The sequence below is a fragment of the Arthrobotrys flagrans genome, assembly GCF_004000055.1.
Source record: "Arthrobotrys flagrans strain CBS H-5679 chromosome Unknown unitig_15, whole genome shotgun sequence".
In the NCBI taxonomy this organism is placed as follows: Eukaryota; Fungi; Ascomycota; class Orbiliomycetes; order Orbiliales; family Orbiliaceae; genus Arthrobotrys; species Arthrobotrys flagrans.
The window spans coordinates 2305950-2324922 of NW_027137545.1; the positions used below are offsets into that span (position 1 = coordinate 2305950).

Here is an 18973-nt window from a genome sequence, read left to right on the forward strand (position 1 = left end):
CTAGGTGCTACGATCGTTCCCCGTTCTGTTTATACATTTCTCCTTCTTCTCACAAATTACATTTTACCTGCTACCTGACCTCATGTACCCCGATCCAATCCAAGAAAATTACCTTATCGACCGTCCCCTACTTTTCTAGACTAGACTCTCAGATCTCTCTAACGTCCATTTGAGTTGCGAGTGCCGTTCCTTTGTTGCATTTTTTTTTGTGTTGAGCTCTTTTGGTTGTAGCTATCGTGACGTCGCCAGATTCGTTCTTTGTTTGGCCCGACATCCCTCGTAAAAACAACATCTCTTTCTCATTCACATCGACGTCAATTTTGAAGCCAAAAGCATTATTGGAACATCCAAACTAGTGGCTCTTCCTCTACAAATTCGAATCATACCTCGATAGTCAGCTTCGGAACCGACGAACTTCCCAATCAAGATGGACGATTTCCTAGCAAAGGTGGGTAACAAACCTCAAAGGGGGGTAGCTATCTGCTAACAGATTTTTAACTTCAGATCGCATCGCAAACTGTCACTTTTGCAATACGGTATACCCTTGATAACCCTCGGTTCCAGAAACGTGCCCGTCTCGAATCCAGGCTAAGAATATACGCGGTAGCTCTGGTATAGGTGTAGCTAGCAGCTTCGCGATAGGCCAATGCACCCGATATATACGCGTCAGTGAGATCCAAACGAAAACATGCTTGGCGAATCAGTCTAAATTTCGTAGGCGATTAGGGGAAGCGAACGAGCGGAGATCACGATGCTGAAGGATCGGTTAGATATAAAGATCAAGGTCCGTTGAAACTGGTGTTCAGAGACGAGTGCCTCAGGACTAATGCTGATGAGCAGTGAGGATAGATCATTTCGCCAGCAATAGACCTTGTTGAGATACTGTGAGTACCCCGTTGTCAGGTATATATTCTTGAGACTAACTCGAGGACAGGGCAGCACGGGGGAATACTTCCTTAGAATCAGCCATGGCCCTAACTAAAAGCCTGCGAGAGGATATCGAGAGTCTCGGGCAAAGATTACTCAGCGCCGCAGAAGCTGAAGAAAGGCACAAAGGCACTCGCAAGAAGGGCCAGCATGATAAAGATACGGCCAAGAAAATAATAGCTGAAATCAAGGATCTGACAAAACGGATAGAGGATGTAAGTCTGCATTCGTCTACATCATTAAAATCCCACTGACCACCATATTTGACAGGCCGTACCCTTAATATCACTCTCTGTCACGGCATCCGGGGCCTCACTCTCTACTGCTATGCCTGAGAGCGTGTCGCCGTCCCGTCTCCTCCAAGCTTCCACGATATTAACCGTTGCAGACCAAATGTACATGCAAAACCCATTCCATGAACGGCAAGTCGGAAACGCTTTCACGTTAACGCTATACCAACTATTTGCCGGTCACGCACACCGTACAGGGCCAAAGGTAGACGAGTTTACCTGGCAAGAGGTTGCTTTCAAATGTAAGGTGAAAATATTGAGGGTACCATTACATTACGGCGGTAGCGAAGTCGATAATGACCTTGGAGCCGCCGATCAACCCGAGCACTACATGCGGGGCGCCGAGAAGACCGACGAATATGCATACGAACTTCGTGTTGTCGAAGATCTAGACGACGGCCGTGTGCATGAGGACGAAGGGGAGCCCTACGACGAGGTTCAAAAGGCTGGTAGACGGCTTCGTGTGCCAATCCACCAAGTAAGACCATAATCCTACAATTATATACGCCGCATCTAATCCCTCGAAAGATATCCAAGACTTTCTACACCAACTCCGGGAAGTTACTCGGTATTGATTCTATAACTCCAGTATTGCTGCTGAAGCGCAATCCTCTAGCAGAACCTCCAAGGCATCTATTGGAAAGAATCGGTCGTTATGAGCGAGATGATGACGAGGATGGCCTATCCGAAACCGATGGACCCTCGGCACAGCACCACGATGGTAGCACCTCAATCCACCATGAACCGCATGCCAAAAAGTGGGAATTTCCGGAACATCTCGATAAAGAATGGCTAGCCTTTGAGCTTTGGCAAGAACCAACGGACGGCGATGAAGACGACGAAGATGACGAGGAAGAGGATGAAGAATCAGAAGCATCCGACGGCAAAGCCCCACATGAGGAAACGAACTACAGCATTGCATCTCTAATCCCCGGATTTTCAAGTTTACTCCGAGAAAACCAGACCACACCACCCCCGAAACAACCTTCGACAGCTGTATCGATAAGAAAACCGAATGCCGTTGCAGAAAAGCCATCAACTAGCTACCAGCGCGGCATTTCCGGCCTCTCAGACCCAAGCCTGTCCTCTCTATCCCTCCTTGAATGTTTGTTAAGGCTCACTGGACTTCAAAATTACCAACAGACTTCGCATTTATTCGTTCACGATGAACTATTAAATCTATTTCTCTCGGACTCCTATAGCGATGAAAAGAGTCGGAGGAGAGAACGAGCAACCGCGAAGAAGAAGATTGGGTTCGACCCATTTGGCACGCCCGCCCCCCCGCGTCGGGGAGTCGAATTTAATCCAACAGTCTCCGTGCTAGGACAAGCGGCCGACTTCCGAAGCCGTTTAACTCGTGGTGGCACTCCGCTAGACGAGGACAGTTTCCACGAAGATGACGATAATTCATGGATGCAAGAAGATTCACCAAGTCGAGTGTCACCCCGAACATTTCCAATCGCACAACAGGCGAACCCTTTCCAAGGCAGTTCACCAGCACATTCGACGAAATCCTCCATAAGAAGCCCTGCATTTACATCAAACTCAGTATATTATAGCCCGGTCAGCTGGGGGGCCTCCAATCCATCGCCCATAGCCATGTCTTCCCCAGACCCTCCACCAAAACTTCGACCTCTTCGGTCAACATCATCTCGGTTGAAAAACGAAGTTCGGGGCCCACCTCCAGCTTCGGATTCCAATCCCCCCCGACAGAATACACAGCGATAGGTTGAAGGCGCGAAGCATGATCTATCTTCATGATGTCCCGCAACCCATGAAATTTGTTTTTGTTTTTTTTCTCAGATCCACCTGCTTTTAAGGGATAGATATGGATAAACAGGCGTTTATGCTAACAATATATTGGAGTGTCATGGTCCTGGGGTGTTTTCGGGCTAGGGGTTGTTCCGATAGATCTATGATACCATGGGATAACAATATAATTTGATAATTATGATTTCCAAAAGTTTTACATCGACGATTTGCCATCCTCCGGCCTGTTATGATTGATGCGTGTTCTTAAGCCTTGAGTGATGACCACTTCTACCACAGCATGGACAAGGTTCGCAAATGCTCAAAGATACCCTTCGTATCCTACTAGTGCGACGTTTCGTGCTTCAGCTGAAATCCCACCATCGGGTCAAGGGTACGATATCAGATACGGGAGAGTGCCACGCCGGAATCCTCTCTGAATGTGAATCGGCGTGAGCGGGTGCTCGAGCTCAAGCTCTGTGAATTGGCAATCCTGGGCGAGCCGGAATTGCATAAACTTCATCTAATCTATGCATACCCACCTTCCGGCAAGCGAGTCAATCTGCAAGATATCTGAATGGGGACATGCACTAGTCTACGGGCTACTCCAGACGCCTTGGATTCACAAGGTCTTCAGGGTCGTCTCGAGCAGCAAGTTGAATTCATCCCAGCCGCTCCATCCATCCATCCATCCAATCCTTCCGACTGGCGGTTTCCCCACCTCCACTTATGTCCTCCGCGACCCACTCTAAGCTCCACATCCTCCAGGTTTATTGTCGACAATTGAAAGACGCCACTAGAAATAATCAAGGCGGTATCTAGGTTTCTCAGACCACCCAGCAAAACGGCTGTTACGATGCCGCTTCTGCACCTCTCCGGATATGGGGAGCTTTAGTTTATCCCGTGTTAAGGTTTCGAACGGCGGCGGTCAAAACCACTCTGATGTCTAAGCCTTACGGATATTAAGCTGGCTGAATTACTCTTCGAATACTCATTGGCTGCAAGTACACACACCCATCTGAACGGCCAGATGCGTTGCCTCAACGTAACCCTCGTGTAAAGCTTTAGTAGACATGTATTATATGCAATCTCGTCTAAGCACCTGCGACCACCCTTCTCTTGCCGTTTTATCCCACCTACCAACTCCGATGGGGGATGTAAAGACGAATGAAGATGTGGTTCAACAATCGAAGCCAAAAAATTTTAAAAAATTTCGAATTTAGCCGGAAAAACGTGCCGTCGTGCCGACGGTAAAATTGTTCCGCGTGTGTGCATTGGTTGGGTTTTTGCGATGCTTCTTATTGGTGTTTGTTACGTTCTTGTGCAATTGTGTGAAGGTCGGCATAACGATTCGAACAATGACCTATAGGTCGTACAGCATATTCCGCCTCGCGAGCTCGCGTTTCGGCAGCAACCAGAGGGTGTGATAGTAAATAGTAATCATCTGTGATTCAGAACATAATGGGCATTCTATGATGCTTAAGCGTATACGAGGCGAGCCTTACCCAGGAAGGAAAGTTATCGTAAGGGAGGTGGTCTAAGCTCAGACCTTTCGACAATTTGGTAATTGATTGGTGTGTCTGTATAATTAGCAAGCTCAAGCCGGTGCAAATTGGACGAAAAAAAAAAAAAAAAATTTGAGCTGTTAGCGAATACGGGATGCAACAGAACCACCAGGTTCGGTGCATACTCCAAGTCCAAAGAACACAGCTCTAACGGCTCAAAAGAAGGAGCCTGGATCATCTATCATAGTGGCCAAGTTAGTTATCCCGCAAACGAAATGTCGGCCCATCTGTGCCGCACATTGGCGCACACACGAGAAGTGCCAGAAGTGGATATGGTATATCGGCTATACGAATTGAACCAGGACACGCACACACCCTTCAGGCATAAGAAGTCTGATATCGCGAAAAGCCAAACACAAATTATATTAGCAAAAAAGAAATGCAAATCAGGACCGGCGAAAGATGGTGGAGGTGATGGATACCAACAGGGAACGGGACAGGCTAATTCGCTAAGCGCTGTCATTTTAGGATTCATGGCGCCATGGAATGGGGAGACTTCGGAGTTTGAAGGTGGAGGGAAAGAACGAGGGTTTGGAATTCTGAGGAGGCGGGCAAGGGTGGTTCGGACCAGACGCTGGGTTGCAATGGAACAATGGTCATGCCATGCCATATCATGATCATTTATGTTCGCTGAACTTTGATATACGAATGACAAGCTTAGGTGTCTCTTCGGAACCAATCTGACCTTTCATTTCAAATCCACATCGTAATCGTATAGATCGAATGTCTCGGATTTGAATATTCAGTTTCTCTCTCGTAAGCCATGCAGCAGAATAGTGGCAAATCGTTCAAACAGAACACCAAAGAACAATATACCCGACACTAAACCAGGGCACCGGAAAGCCATCGGAGACCGCACGCACTGACCAATTAGATGTATACCACACGTGCCTGTTGCATTTTGGCATTTCAACACAATCGAGCCTGAGTTTATTCTGGCTCCAATACAAGACCCACATGAGCAACGGATAGGCTCAAAGGCCGCATATGCCAGTAAGTGCACGGTGTATTTTTGTCTATAGGCTTGAAATATTGTCGCCGGCGCCCTCGAGTTGGGGGTAATGCCATTAAGCCAATCAATTAGACTCGTTTTGAGGATTGCGCTCCAAGAACGCCTAAAGAAGACGGCAAAAGTATTCCAATCTAGCAATTAAAAATAGCGCCCTTGTTTGACGGAGTATCGCAACAATGGCAGGCAGACTTTGCCAGAGAATCCGCGCATGCAAGATGAAAGCACGGACGATTGAGTTTCTTAGGATTAGCCATATGGCTTGGATATCCGTATGTTCTTGAAGAATAGGTTTAAGGGTTTAACGGCCAAAGAACTTCCATTAAAACACTAACCAAATGGGTCAATCCTTAACCCCAGATTTCGGACGACAATGAAGGGATGCCCCGGATACCGTTGAAGCACCCGGGTGTTTGGTATTTCAGAATTTAGGCGGGTTTTCCGAATTAGATCTTGAGAGCATGAACCCATTTTCAATTGTGCTGAATCAAGATCGTACCATGGATTCAGCCTGCATTCCAAAAATGAAGGTGCTTTCGGAATCATATCCTCCGCGCGTTAGAGAGGTTCGTGCACGGTGATGTCGTGGCCCGTGATTAGGAAAACAACGAATGGTTTTATGAGGCTCCATTTGCAGATATCGATGTTCGATGTCGTGGCCCCTCAGTATACCAGCTGGCATCCCTGGGATAGCGGGGTAACTTGGTAAACGAGCTGCGGGACATGTCGACAAAAATCCCTAGTGCCAGTGTTTTCGTCAAAGTGCTTTGAAGTATGAGATTTCGAATGCAGCTAACGGCACTTCATCCTTTTATTCCCAAGGCTATTTCGGGTGTCTCCATCAACTTCATTTCACCGGAAACTTCGAAGCCGCCTCCTTCTTCGACGTTAACACCTCATTGCCTCGAAAAGACTGGATCAGGTCGTCCCGCAGCGTAACTATTAACCCACCCATCGGCTGACAACACATCTCCCCACCATCTCGACATTGCAATATTAAAAGTTGTAGGGTCGTATCCTGCGACAAGACGAGTCTACCTTACATATATGTACAATGCCTTCGGTGCTTTTACTAGCGGCGATTACTATAGATAGGCGACGTGTCTACCAGATCTTGGTGCTGAAATTTTTCGTATACTTATCTCGTCCTGCATCATGATGTAAACGAACCCAAAAATTGCAAAATATTTACCGTTATCAAGATTTTGAAAAAGACCGTACATTTAGATACATAGAAATGCATGCTTTAAGCAGATGTCTAATTTTTGTATGCGGCATTTAGGATATTGGATAAGATGCTAGCTGCTACAGGGTTGTGCTGACACACTACATACATATATTGAGAGTTTGGAGGGGTTATGCCCGGCTTGCCGACAACGAGGGGTAAGTTTGGCTGAGTTTCTATAAGCAGATGGGAGTACACCTACTCCAATCATTCTGTATGATTAGGAGTGCGAACGTCGCTTGCTTAAATTACGAATTAAACCAGGTTTTTGAACCGGCACCCTTCGAACTCTGGCCTCGAAATCGGTCAGAGCGGCTCACATCGAGGATTAAGAGAAGTTTTCCCAGGTCCGAGGAAAAAACCCCAGCTGTGGTACGAGATTGATGTTGTGAAAATGTGATACGGCATAAAACGAACCACGTTTATTAGAGCACAACCTCGGTCAGACCATTCCGATGCCGTTTCTACACATCGAGAGGAAAGAAAGTTTAACGTTGACAGCCACATTTAAGTTGAAAACTGTTCATGGTATGGCAAAGTTTCGTGGCTCAGACATCGGATGAAATCGTAATCGTCTTTTAGGTTTTGTATTACGAGCTTCGGATGATTATGATAGATGGTATCGTTTATCTTTGCCTTTGTAGGCACTAGTAAGCATGGTAGCATTTCCGACACCAGCATAATTTGCCATTGTCTCACCAGCGAAAAAGCATGTCTTGAAGTTATCAATTGGACGCCTTCTTGATTACATTGAAGGTTCACGCGGTCCGCAGTAAAATCTCGGCCGTCGACATTACAGAAATACGTTCTAGGAAGAACCATGATCATAGTGTAAAATTCAGACCCTCGCTAGGTGTGCCTTATGCTGACCAAAAATTGGAAAACGAATGCATGGACTAAATAGCCAAGTATCTCCAGGTACCTAAACGACTACCGGAGCCTACCGATATGGGCAACTGCGATGGCCTTTAAGGCACCTCAACCTGCACAAACGACCACGATCTGCGAAACCGATTACCAAAAAATACTCCTAAAAAATACAGCCTTGTACGACCTGAGAAACTGTTGTTTTACTGGTGCGTAATGCCGTGTTTAGCCCGAGTCCGACCGAGTAAACCAGCTGGCCTTCGGCCTGAAATGGCCCTTCAAGTTCGTTAACACAATCCAGGCAAGCCGGATCCGCTCCCCCTTGACAGACCTTTATTCCTGTTGGTTTGGGGGGAAAGTTGGGCGCTCGTCTGTCTATGTAATGCAAATGCTTGTCCACTGAGGAGTTCCCGCATCGTCTGATCGAGATATTCATTGCGAATGAAATGTCTAGACGTGTCCCTTTTGATATCAGGTTTTCAACACTAAAGTTCAATCGAGGCGGGGTCAAATAGGCCTGGCTAGCGGGGTGGGAAAAGAATACGAAGAGATAGCATCAATCACTGAACAACTAGAAATCCCCCTTCCCATTCACTAAAATACCAATCCGCGAGGATCCAAAATGCAGAGCATGCAGTAAACTCCCCTCTTCGGTTTTTCCAGCCGGTCGGGTAACTGTCAGGAGCTGAGAGGAGCGCTGGAAGCTTCTGCAATCGGGAGCTTCCGCGATTCGATAAGCTGTGCACGTTGCGACATGAAAGCTGCATTAGTGTGAGTGCTAGGAGACAGCAGACCTTGCGTGACTCGTGGATATCATCGTGACCTGGAATTAGATTAACAATGTTTTACGCTACTGTTTGTGAACCTGCAAGCAAAAGGGTTTCTTTCAGATTACGATTGTTGCTGGTTTTCCACAGACGATCTGATGGCCATTTTGAAGCATCAAGTGTGGAACTATAAATTATGGAGGCGTCATGTGGGACCTCGGCTTCGGATTAGTTCATCAGAAATGGGGACGCTACGATTCGAATGATATGATGGGCTCATGTCACGATGTTTCCACCCTGTCTGGAGTACGTTTATATTAAAATATTATGCGGATGGAAGGATCGTAAAGGATGTCGATCTCGCCTGAACGGAGGAGTGCTCCAGAATAGTTATCGTATCGGTATTTGTCGGGTCAGGCCTTGTTTTCGTTCCCACAACCGCATAGTCCATGCTTCTGGTTTTTTGCTAAAGAAAAAATACTCGGAATAATTGTTGTAATTGTACAGGGAGTATATGCAAGAAAAAGGAAAAGAAACAAAATGCTGTTTTTGGTATCAGGCCGAAATTCTGAAGCGGGTGAGCTTTCAAATTTTGGCTGTAAAGGAAATAATAACTCCGGGGCGCCATTCTATCAAAAGCCGGGAAATTTCGAAATGGGAAAATCTATGAGAAAGGCCACCAGAGCGCAGAAACAGAAAGCCTCACTTGAAATCCAAAAACTATAAAAAAAATATAAAAAATAAAAAAATATAAATAAAAAAAAAGGAAAGAAGTATGTGTACATCGGTGGAAATAAAATCGGACTGTGTAAGACATTTTCGGTGGGTGGTGCATCGGAACAGGCGCTGGGCAGAGCTGACATGGCCATGGTGTTCTGGTGGTTGCCGAGACGGCTAGCGGGGGCGAATTTTTGCTCGATGGGATTCAATTTCTTTTACCTGATGTCGTGGTTCTAGACAAGGACGGTTAAACCCCTAAGGATAATTCAAATCATAGGCACACACGATGAGGACACAACCACGCAGGCGCGGGAATGAACACACACAAAGCTGTGGCAATGACGGATGGCATCGTGTAAGCTCTACTATCAAACCCCTATGAGAAGGTACACTCAATCCTCCCATGTGAACAGACAACTAAGGCCCGAATCTCACCAAGAAAAAAAAAAAAAAAACAAAAAAAAAAAAAAAAAAGGTTCCGCCATGCCTGTGAGTCTTCGACCCCAATCCCATGAAAACATGATCCTCGACCCGGTGCCTGCTTCGGTTAAAGATTTGCCTTCCTTTCCCCGCGGAAAGCAATGAAAAGTGTGGAGGGGATGAGGTTCTCGAACGTTTGATTCCCCGCGAAGGGAAAAGAAAAAACGTAGAAAATCTTGTATTCTAGAAGAAAGGGGAGGACGCTTCGGATGTACCCAATGAAAAAGTATCGTAATCTAAACAGAATTGCAGACAAAGCGGTAGCAGTGCTACACCAAAGACATGAATCAACTGACACCAAAGTTTGACCCTGCTAAAAAAATAAACACAGGTATCTCAAAAAAAGTGATCTGACAACGGGTACAGAGATACTACAATCAAAAAGTTGTGCTTTCCAAAAACAAAAAACAAGTCTAATGAAGGTGGTATGTTTGCTTTAAACGAAAATGACAATAAAAGAGAGGGGCGGTCAAGCAAAACGGAAAAAAGCTAAACAAACGTGAAGAAAGCAAAAACTTTTAGTGATCCAGTCCCGTTGAAATTGGCGTGTCAAGGCGTAAGGACCAAAAAAAAAAACCAGGACTTGGCTAATGACTCTGGAGGCGGGCAATGCTACCGAGCTTCGAATTCTGGAGGAAGGGGTACATTTTGGGTTGTTACAGGAATCATCATTAGAACCTCGGAATCTGCGAAGAGGTGCGACCCGCGTTCAGTTCCAATTTCGGCCGAAGAGATGGTTTTGCCGTCCTCGTATGCTGTTGGTCGGATATCTTCAAAACTAATTTCAGCCAAGGGAACGCCTTCCTGGACACCTAGGTTAAAGGTGCTGCCGTCAAAGCCGGTGTTCAAGTAGCTTTCCATGGATCCAAGGTCGGGTTGCGGGAGGGTAGCAATGTTGGCAAGTCCTACTCTCGAAGACACTGTACTAAGGCCGTCATGGTGATCAGATTCGTAAAAGTCGGAAGACTCCGCAGAGAAGGGTCCATTTAGATATCCAGGGGTGATGTTGTGTACAGGGCTGGGAAGCGTGGGGTAAGCCCAATTCTCAACCTCAGAATCGTCTCCAGAGACAGATTGAGTAAGTCCAGGCGGCACCTCACAAAAGTTGTCGAAACTTGTCTCGTATGGCCATGTCGCTGAGTTTGGGGGGTTGAATGTCGAGAATGGGAGCCCTGCTTCTGAGTCAACGGCAGAAAAGTAAAATTCGCGGGCGGAGTAGTCCGGGGTATCAAAGGCTGGTAAATCCGTGGTTCGCAACGAGAGATCGAAAACCCCACGAGATCCATTCAAGTTGAATTCAGAGATCGTGCGGCTCAGATTTGGGGGCAGTGTCGAGTCGCTGCCTTCCTGGTATCCAGATGATGCTACTGAGGGCGAACCAGTTTCGGATTTGATTTGTCGGCTTAAACTAGATCTTTGATATGCAGTCGGTACATCTTCTGGGTCAGAGGGCATAATGATATGCCCATGGGAAGACGAAAGATCCACTTCCGGCGTTATATTGTCATGGCTATCGCTGGCAGGTGTATGATGATGGTGAATCGGAATATGATATGGGGCACTTCCATGAGAGGAGTGATGCCTATGAATCACTCTATGATGTCCATTTGTGAAGCGAGTCAGGCTACTCTCGGATTGTGTCGATTGAAGCCGTGGCTTCACCCGTGGCCCCTCGCTGGAAGTCGAGGAGCCTGGTGTGCTAGTGGTTTCCGGTACGCACTCCAGATATTCCTTTTTGATAGAACAAGTGCATCGGCCGCCGTGTGGGCATTGGCAATGCGAGCCTTTTCATCATCGACATAACAATTAGCAAAGCGAACCTTTCAGTTAAAATGGGGAATATTTGTCACCTTTGGACTCGTCCAGTTCTACGAGCTTCCCGTTCTCGTTTATATAGTGGTGCTTCGGGGCTCCCTTAGTCTTTTCCCCACAGTCGCATTTGACGTGAGACGAACGCGACTTTCTCAGACTTCGACAGTGCTGGCACTGTGATACCGGACGTCCCTTTTTTGCAATCTCTTGCAATGGACGGTCTAATTTTGCCTTATAGTTAGCTCAAAGTACTTATTCGCAGCCTCGCATAAAGCCAAGCAGTGCCGTACAACGTCGCAAGGCTCGTAACGAAAGCTTTCGAAAGGCTGAACGGCGAAAGTCTCGACCACAAAGAGGGTGGGAATACATACCATTGTGATTGCATCCGCTCACGCGATGCCCTCGGACGCAAGCGTCACATGCATATTTCTTCCCATCCACAAACATAGTTGTTGGAGTAACTTGCGAGTGTGAACGTCTAGACGTTCACCACCAAATTCTATATACGTGTGGGTGTTAAAAGAGAAGATACAAGATGATATCAAGCCGGACTTTCGAAACCGAATCTTGTTCGACAAGGCGGTTGTTATTTAGTAGTTCTGTCGATTGTGTCTGGAGGCTGATGGCGGCCTTTTCACGGTTGGAGAAAAAGATAATGAGATTCGATGATTTACAGGTGCTTTCCGTTTGAACGCCAGTTCCACTGTAAACTACCCCGGGCAATATAAAAAAAGATTTATGAAAGTGGAAACACAAGACAAAAAATAGGAAAATGGACGCTAAAAAACGTCGAGGGACTCCCAGGTGTATTGGATCATCGTACACTCTTTTGCCGGATATTAAGCTGCGATCAGGGAAAAACGGGATCGGAGGAAGGAGGTGGTGGTGGAGGTGGAGGCGGCGGACGACCAGCCAGAAATAAGGTATAGAGTGGAAGAGTGCGAAAAAGCAATCCTGTGCCTTAGCAACAGGTTGGTGCCGGCCTCGAGGACACGGGTCACCGCAAAGCGTATGGAACTAACCACCGAATGGGACCTCAGTACTTGCGGGCGAGCCTGAGTATTCAGGCTGTCAACAATAGAGAAATAGGTTGGGTTAAGAGGTAAGTTAGAAAGGAGGGGGAAAGAACAAAAGAATATCTAGAAATGGCAGAAGGAGAAAAGGCAAGGAAAGAAATAGAAACAGGAGCAAAGGAGAAGGGGTGGCCCCATAAACAAGCGAACTTGAAAAAATCAAAACTAGGCCGCGGTGGTTAGCTCTAGTTGGTTGGATCCCTAGAGAGTTCAGGACGTACCTCGATTACTTACAGTTAGTGGTAAAGTAGGCGAGATTATGACTTGCCTTCTTTTGAGAGGCGCATCATCACGACAGTATCACCAAGGGGACCCTCGATGCAGCTGCAACAGCGCCGACTGCAACTGCAATTCTATAGGCACGGCTGTCAGTCCGTCTGCAGTTCCAAGAATCGTGTATGTAAGGTCATGCAGAAGCGGCCGAATTTTCTGTTCGATCGAGTTAAGGGTCCGCCTCAGTATTCTCTAACGTAACTAGCTCTGTCCAACACATCGTTGAATCCACACACCACCGAAGCGCAGCGCGTAATAGGGAAAAAGAAGGACAAAGAAGGCTGACAACTTGCAGCTTCAAGAAGCAAATCCTTCTAGACGTTGGGGAAATTTTTCACGATCCGTGGGATGTCATTACGTTCACAAATATTAAATTATGAGATCGAGTAACATCACGACGCGACAACTATGTTCCTTACGTTTCTTACGGGGTCTTCCTCGGTGACTCGACATGTAATAAGCAACCAAACTCCGGGTGTCCAGTAAAGAACCATATGGCAGCGGAGGGTCCTTCCATGTTTTCCAGGTTGTTGACCTTTGGAATGAAAAACCACTGACTTCGCATACGTAAGAATATACCTGAACAGGAATACGAATCAGGAAGATGTCATGAACCCAAAAAAAAACTGACACCGTTTATTAATTCTGAATTTCGCCTTCGTCCTGGAGTTTACAATCCAAGCGATGCAAATTCTGAGCACATGAGCCCATATGTTGGGAAGAAAAAAATATATCGTGCCAGCATCGACATAACCCACTTCGACTTCGGTACCTGTATATACTTCGTATATGTTCATAGTATATCACCGACGAGTACTTCAGCTACCAGCATCCATGAAGCAGATGACCTTGGTTAGAGAGCTGGCTGGTGTTGTATGTCAGAGCTTAATGGTTAGCTAACGTTTCTGCCCTGGCCGATTTCCCTCCGTGCCGCTTGCCTACTATGGGATGTAGTTTCTAATTCCATATCTCTAGTCCCGTTTGGTAGCTTATGTCGTTTTGACATGTGTGAGCACTTGAAAGGTACCCACCTTTTCGCACGTCAGGTTTTTCCTCATAACCCGAGCTAACCGAATCTGTCGCCGGCGGCATCCCATCCACCATTATGCCGGTAGCTTCAGGTTCAATTCATGCTGACTACGGTCTCCTAATCTCTGAAGTGCAGAATGCATCCAAGTGCGAATAGCGTATTAGAAAATGAGGGGACAAGGAAAGTGGCGTTCATTCCATCGATGATTCTTCATAGACCGGACCTTCCTGGCAAATAAGAGAATGCCACCTACCGCTGTATTATTCCGTCCACCCGACGAATCAGGATGTTCGATAGCAGTGAGCAATGAAGGGTCTTAAGATCTCGACAAAGGGTTGAGAAGAGAGATACGACACATTTTTCCGGGCCGTCTAGAAGAAATTCCAAACGGGATTCATTCAGGGCAGTCATCTCATCATATTCAGAGCCAGCATGATCTTTGTTTCCGTACCCCATGCTCAGTTGATCCCAAAAAGGTGTGGGTTCGGCACGAATCGATGCGCTGACCATTGTGATGGAGCCGTCGACGGACCGCAGTAAAATTTGCACATGATACGATATGATAGGCATCCCTCATTACTTTTCGGAAGCACAATCCTTATCAACCCTTAGCATAGCCCTTAGCATTAGGTTTTCCATTTTGGAGGTAGTCCGATTTCGCAGTCTGGGGAAGATGGTATCGAATCCTAGTCAGCCGACGGAAATCCCTGGGGAAGGAAACATCCAATCTCCAGCTTCTAGAAAAGTCAATTCAGGCAAATTGGGCTGGAGAATCCTCGAAGCCATATCGCAGCACCAACACCCAGGCAAATCAACGGAAATCCGACAGAAAGCATATAACCGTATTGTTTAAGCTTGAGTCTTTCCGATATATGAGAAATTCCTCGGGCGTGCCTCGTTGTTATAGGCTTTAATTACGAGGAAAACCCTGCACCAGAAAAATACGAAGAAACAGAAGGTAAAACATAAATAATTGAATCAATACTAAACCTTCTTACCTCATCTATATATTACATCGGCGGCTTACATGCCGTGTCAGAAGCCGTCTCACAATTGGTAACGGCGCCACTGATGTGTGTGCCAGTGATCGAGCTTCCAGTTCACGACATGGCTTCGGATCGGCTGCAACTGTCGATTTGGGTCCCGTCAACCGCCATCCGATACGTAAGTAATGAGTTGGCGGCTAGCCATCGACCGTTTGGATTAATCAATCCCAGATGCCGATGCAATGGGGGCCAATGTTGCAACTATAGAAAGTGGCAAGAATTGCCTGAGGGTGTGGTGACAATCCGGCACAACTTTCCTAAATTGCGAGACCTGTTGGGAAATCCCCAACACAACGCAAAGTTTAGCCAAGGATTGGGAATGAGGCTTTGCACCTCGTCTGATCGGTGAGTGTGGCGATAGCTTGCTTCCATGGAGATTCTGTGGCTGGCGCCTTGGTGTTTCTCTGGGCTCTTTCTCACATTGAGATCGAAAAGTGTTCAAGAATATTTACCGGAAAAAGTGAAATTTAATTTATGATTTACGGGAAAATCTTCAACTACATATTTGTAGAGCTCGCTATCAAAGTCGCGATATCTGTGCGTACAATACCGAGGTTTCTTGCAATCTTGCGCACCTCACAAACTCGATTGATAATCCTGAAGTTAAGTGTATATGGGCTCATGTACTTCGAATGGCTGGATCGCTTCTTTTTACGGTTGAAATATCGCTATATTCTAACATGCAATAACTGTAAGCATAATCCAATCTTGAATGTATTGCGGTTCGGTATACATACTTTCTGCTATCTAGAATTAGAACAATACGGATGGATCAGAGAAGCACCTTTGTCATCGAAACATCTAGCTAGACACAAAATATTTCCAAAGATCCAATTAACTAAGCCGTCTGTAACAACTTTTACAACCATCGGCACTCGATTCAGCAAGTCCAGGGCTTGTGCTTTGATATAATCTAGGTCGCTTGGGGTAAGAGGAGCAAGGAATATATCGTTGCGAATTGGCTGCCTTAAAATAACATGTCAGTTTGATATCCAGGTATGAAGGCCCTTACTCCGCTCAGTAATTTCATACCCAGTTTCTATATTTATTACCGGTTTCATGTCGTGTTAATGCTGTCGAGGGAGAAATCAAGATTAAAGAACCCGGTTTGCATATCTTTCGGCTCCGCAAGATGCTCGAGATGTTTCCCATTATCACAAGCTTAAGCGGAAAGGTTTCTCTCCAGTTTACCGAAGTTACAATTAGACATCAAACCTTTCCAATCCAGCTGAAAGCTCGCAATACTCGCGTCATCTATTCGAAGCCGTAATAGATACAAGCATGGACCACTCTGAATTTCGTGGAGTGACAGCAAGCTTGCTGCTTGAAGTCGGGCTTTAATCCTTGTGCTGATCAGTGGATCAGACTTAGGCGACCGCGGCCCACTTGGGAATCCAGCAAATTAGTCAAATTGATCCATGGAGAAAACAACATCCTGTTAGTTGTTCGAGAGGCTTGAGCCTTTTTCAAACCATGACTCCGGTTCGCCGGCGCGATTTTAGGCATAACAAAAATCCGTTGTCTACAACGAAAATTAAATCGAAAAAGTCAGCGTATTCCAATCTAGTACGTGTTTGTAGTTTTGTTTAAGTCTAGGGTGAATATGAGGTGACTAAGAGCCCTTCCCGATCTCGTATTTGTTTCGAGATAAGAATCCACGGATTGAGGTGGAGAAACTCGTATTACTCGGTTGAACTTCTGAGCTCCGATGAGTGAAGCTAGAAACATTTCCCTCGTAGAAACTATTTTTAGTTTAAATCATAAAAAAAAATTGTCAAATGGATCACATACGAAGCCTACGGCGCTTTCATAGGAAGGAGTTTGCATTTGGCGACGGGGCTAATGAGGAGGGGGTTGTTGGCTTCCGAATTCGATGGTGTCACCCTGCCTCAGAACTAACAACGAATCGTTTCAACAGCCTGGATAACAACATATTTCGCCGATAAAAGTACGCAAAGCACCTCCTCAAGCGAGATCTAATGTATAAGAGCTGGCTAGAACCATAAAGTATATAACCCGGATTATTAATAAACAACAAGTTCAGACCAAAACTGATACGAGATAATTCAGCTTAGTGCAACAAAATTATATTTGACATGCATGCCCAGCTGAAAATACGTTTGATTGGTCTTAGGAGTCACAACGTCAGGGGTAAGTTATTGCGGATGCAAGCCACTGCGAGAACCCACTTTACGAAGGTCTACTGCTTTCAATTCTGTTAATGTTATTCTGTTAATGTTAATGCGTTATAGAATCTTTAACTTTTGACATGAGGCCCCCCACTACATGACATAGAAACAAAATGATAGAATAAAAATTGTTATATAACACCCAAACATTCCACATATCCACACTTCGGCGGTTAGAAAGGCCTTGTACTGCATTTTTATACAAGAGGCGGTTCGCACTCAGGGGTCAGCACCGACCACCATCTGCATGAGAGAACGAGCTCACCATTATCAAATATGTGGCATATGTAGACGAGTAGTGCGATACTCCCGGCTCGCAGGCCTCAACCCAACCCCTCCGCCATGCAAAACCCTAATTAACCTGCCACGCAGTGAATATATATTCATGCAGCTGTGGGCTGATAGGCGAGCTGGAGACGAACATCGTTTGCTGCAGGTCTGGGAAACTTAGCGAATTTATTGTCTTAGTTCGACCTCGTATGCGAGACGTTCAAAGACATCGATCGTAGTTAACCTTTCAAAAGATTCACTGATCGGGGCTCTTGTTATGCTAATATGCTTCGACGAGCTCCAAGTGTGGCATTTGGTATGAATGTAACCTGAATGTGACTATAATCTGTCTCTTAAGTTTGCTAAGCAGAGGAGGTGGTCAAAGACCATATTCTAGGCTTGAGAATGTCGAATATGAAGTTCAAAGGTGGGGTACGGGTATGCAGAGTAAACGATATCTTTTGGTTTGGCCATGCAGCTGTAATCCGTCATGGGCTAGCTCTGACGGGGCCTGAGCTTTGCATGCATCGGGTTGAAATGCCCATATCAGTATCGATGGGAATGGCTTAGCTGCACTGGGTTCATGGCCAGCTGTCATTCGTTTCCCAGCGTTACTGCTGATCGAGCCCGAACACAGGCCTCCACAACGGATGGAAGGGTGCCTTGGGTGCGTCTACTCCGCACAGGACGGCGTCCGACACACCAGCGGAGTCAAAGCAAGCTTTGAGGCCGCCTCTCTGGTCACCTGCCCGTCTTAAGTCGGTCTCGAATACGAGCTCACTAGTGTGCATTTCTAGTTAGCTGCCATCAACCTATTGCAGTTATATCATAAACGCAAAACAAATAATGACGATCAATTTCACGTGTGCTATTGGTTCGAGATTGTATTGATATCCAGGTTTAACCACCGGAGTAACCAATAGGCATCCATTCCAATGAAAACGATGCAAAGTAGACAACGGCAGCCCTGCTGGATCAATTCTTCGATTCGAGCGTACGGGTACAAGCGAACACTTTTTCTGACAAGCTCGAGGTCCGGGTTTTCTATCACTGATCATCAAGCTGGGGTGGCATCGTTCTTATGTAAACCATCCTGATCGATCAGAGCCCGGACTCGGATTGCGTGCATGCCTTGGCTTCGTTTTAAGCCGGGGATTCCGTGGGGGCTTTTGTGTGGATCCATGGCTTGACTAGCCTTCTGAAATGTTCTTCGATGTAGTAATAGTGTCGACAGCATTCGCTTTTTTATCTGTTTGCGACCCCTCATGAAAATTCATACATCTGGTCCCATGTCGCAGATGAGCAAATTTATTTCCGGAACCGACATCCTAAATCCCCATGCCGAACCCCCGTGCCCCTGCGAATCCGAGCTGGGGTGTTTCCGCGGTCGCTTTATCTCGCCTCCACGCTCCAGAAATGCTGCTGGCCGGTCGGCAGAAAAGCTCGTTACATTTCGTAACGTTAAAGGGTCATGTTCGTTTTCTGATACACTTTAGTTGTTGTGTATGTTGTAATTTACGCTGGGGCTTTGGTATCTTGCTCTCTAACTTTTGTCACAACTGAATAGGCAGTGTACACAGAGTTATTATGTCGGCTAAAGTCTGGTCCTGGACCGGTCCGCCTAATTATGAAAGAAATGCTGGGGTTTAACATAATTCCCACGAATTAGCACCATCTGCTG

At 46.2% G+C, this 18973-nt stretch overlaps 3 protein-coding genes across 3 annotated transcripts; 2 read left to right on the forward strand and 1 right to left on the reverse strand.

Annotated features, from left to right (window-relative positions):
* Nucleotides 1-427: 427 nt before the first annotated feature.
* Nucleotides 428-2945, forward strand: DFL_000597 (uncharacterized protein; the record flags this gene model as incomplete). Its single annotated transcript, XM_067635308.1, has 8 exons — nt 428-448; nt 505-536; nt 608-665; nt 719-784; nt 850-884; nt 935-1142; nt 1198-1695; nt 1746-2945. The coding sequence occupies 8 exons, from the start codon at nt 428-430 to the stop codon at nt 2943-2945; spliced, it is 2118 nt and encodes a 705-aa protein (XP_067495139.1).
* A 4640-nt stretch (nt 2946-7585) lies between these two features.
* Nucleotides 7586-8055, forward strand: DFL_000598 (uncharacterized protein; the record flags this gene model as incomplete). Its single annotated transcript, XM_067635319.1, has 3 exons — nt 7586-7596; nt 7684-7841; nt 7934-8055. 3 exons carry the CDS (start codon nt 7586-7588, stop codon nt 8053-8055), a joined length of 291 nt encoding a protein of 96 aa, XP_067495140.1.
* A 2156-nt stretch (nt 8056-10211) lies between these two features.
* DFL_000599 (uncharacterized protein) lies at nt 10212-11858 on the reverse strand (the record flags this gene model as incomplete). Its single annotated transcript, XM_067635331.1, has 3 exons — nt 10212-11383; nt 11450-11632; nt 11783-11858. 3 exons carry the CDS (start codon nt 11856-11858, stop codon nt 10212-10214), a joined length of 1431 nt encoding a protein of 476 aa, XP_067495141.1.
* Nucleotides 11859-18973: the final 7115 nt, after the last annotated feature.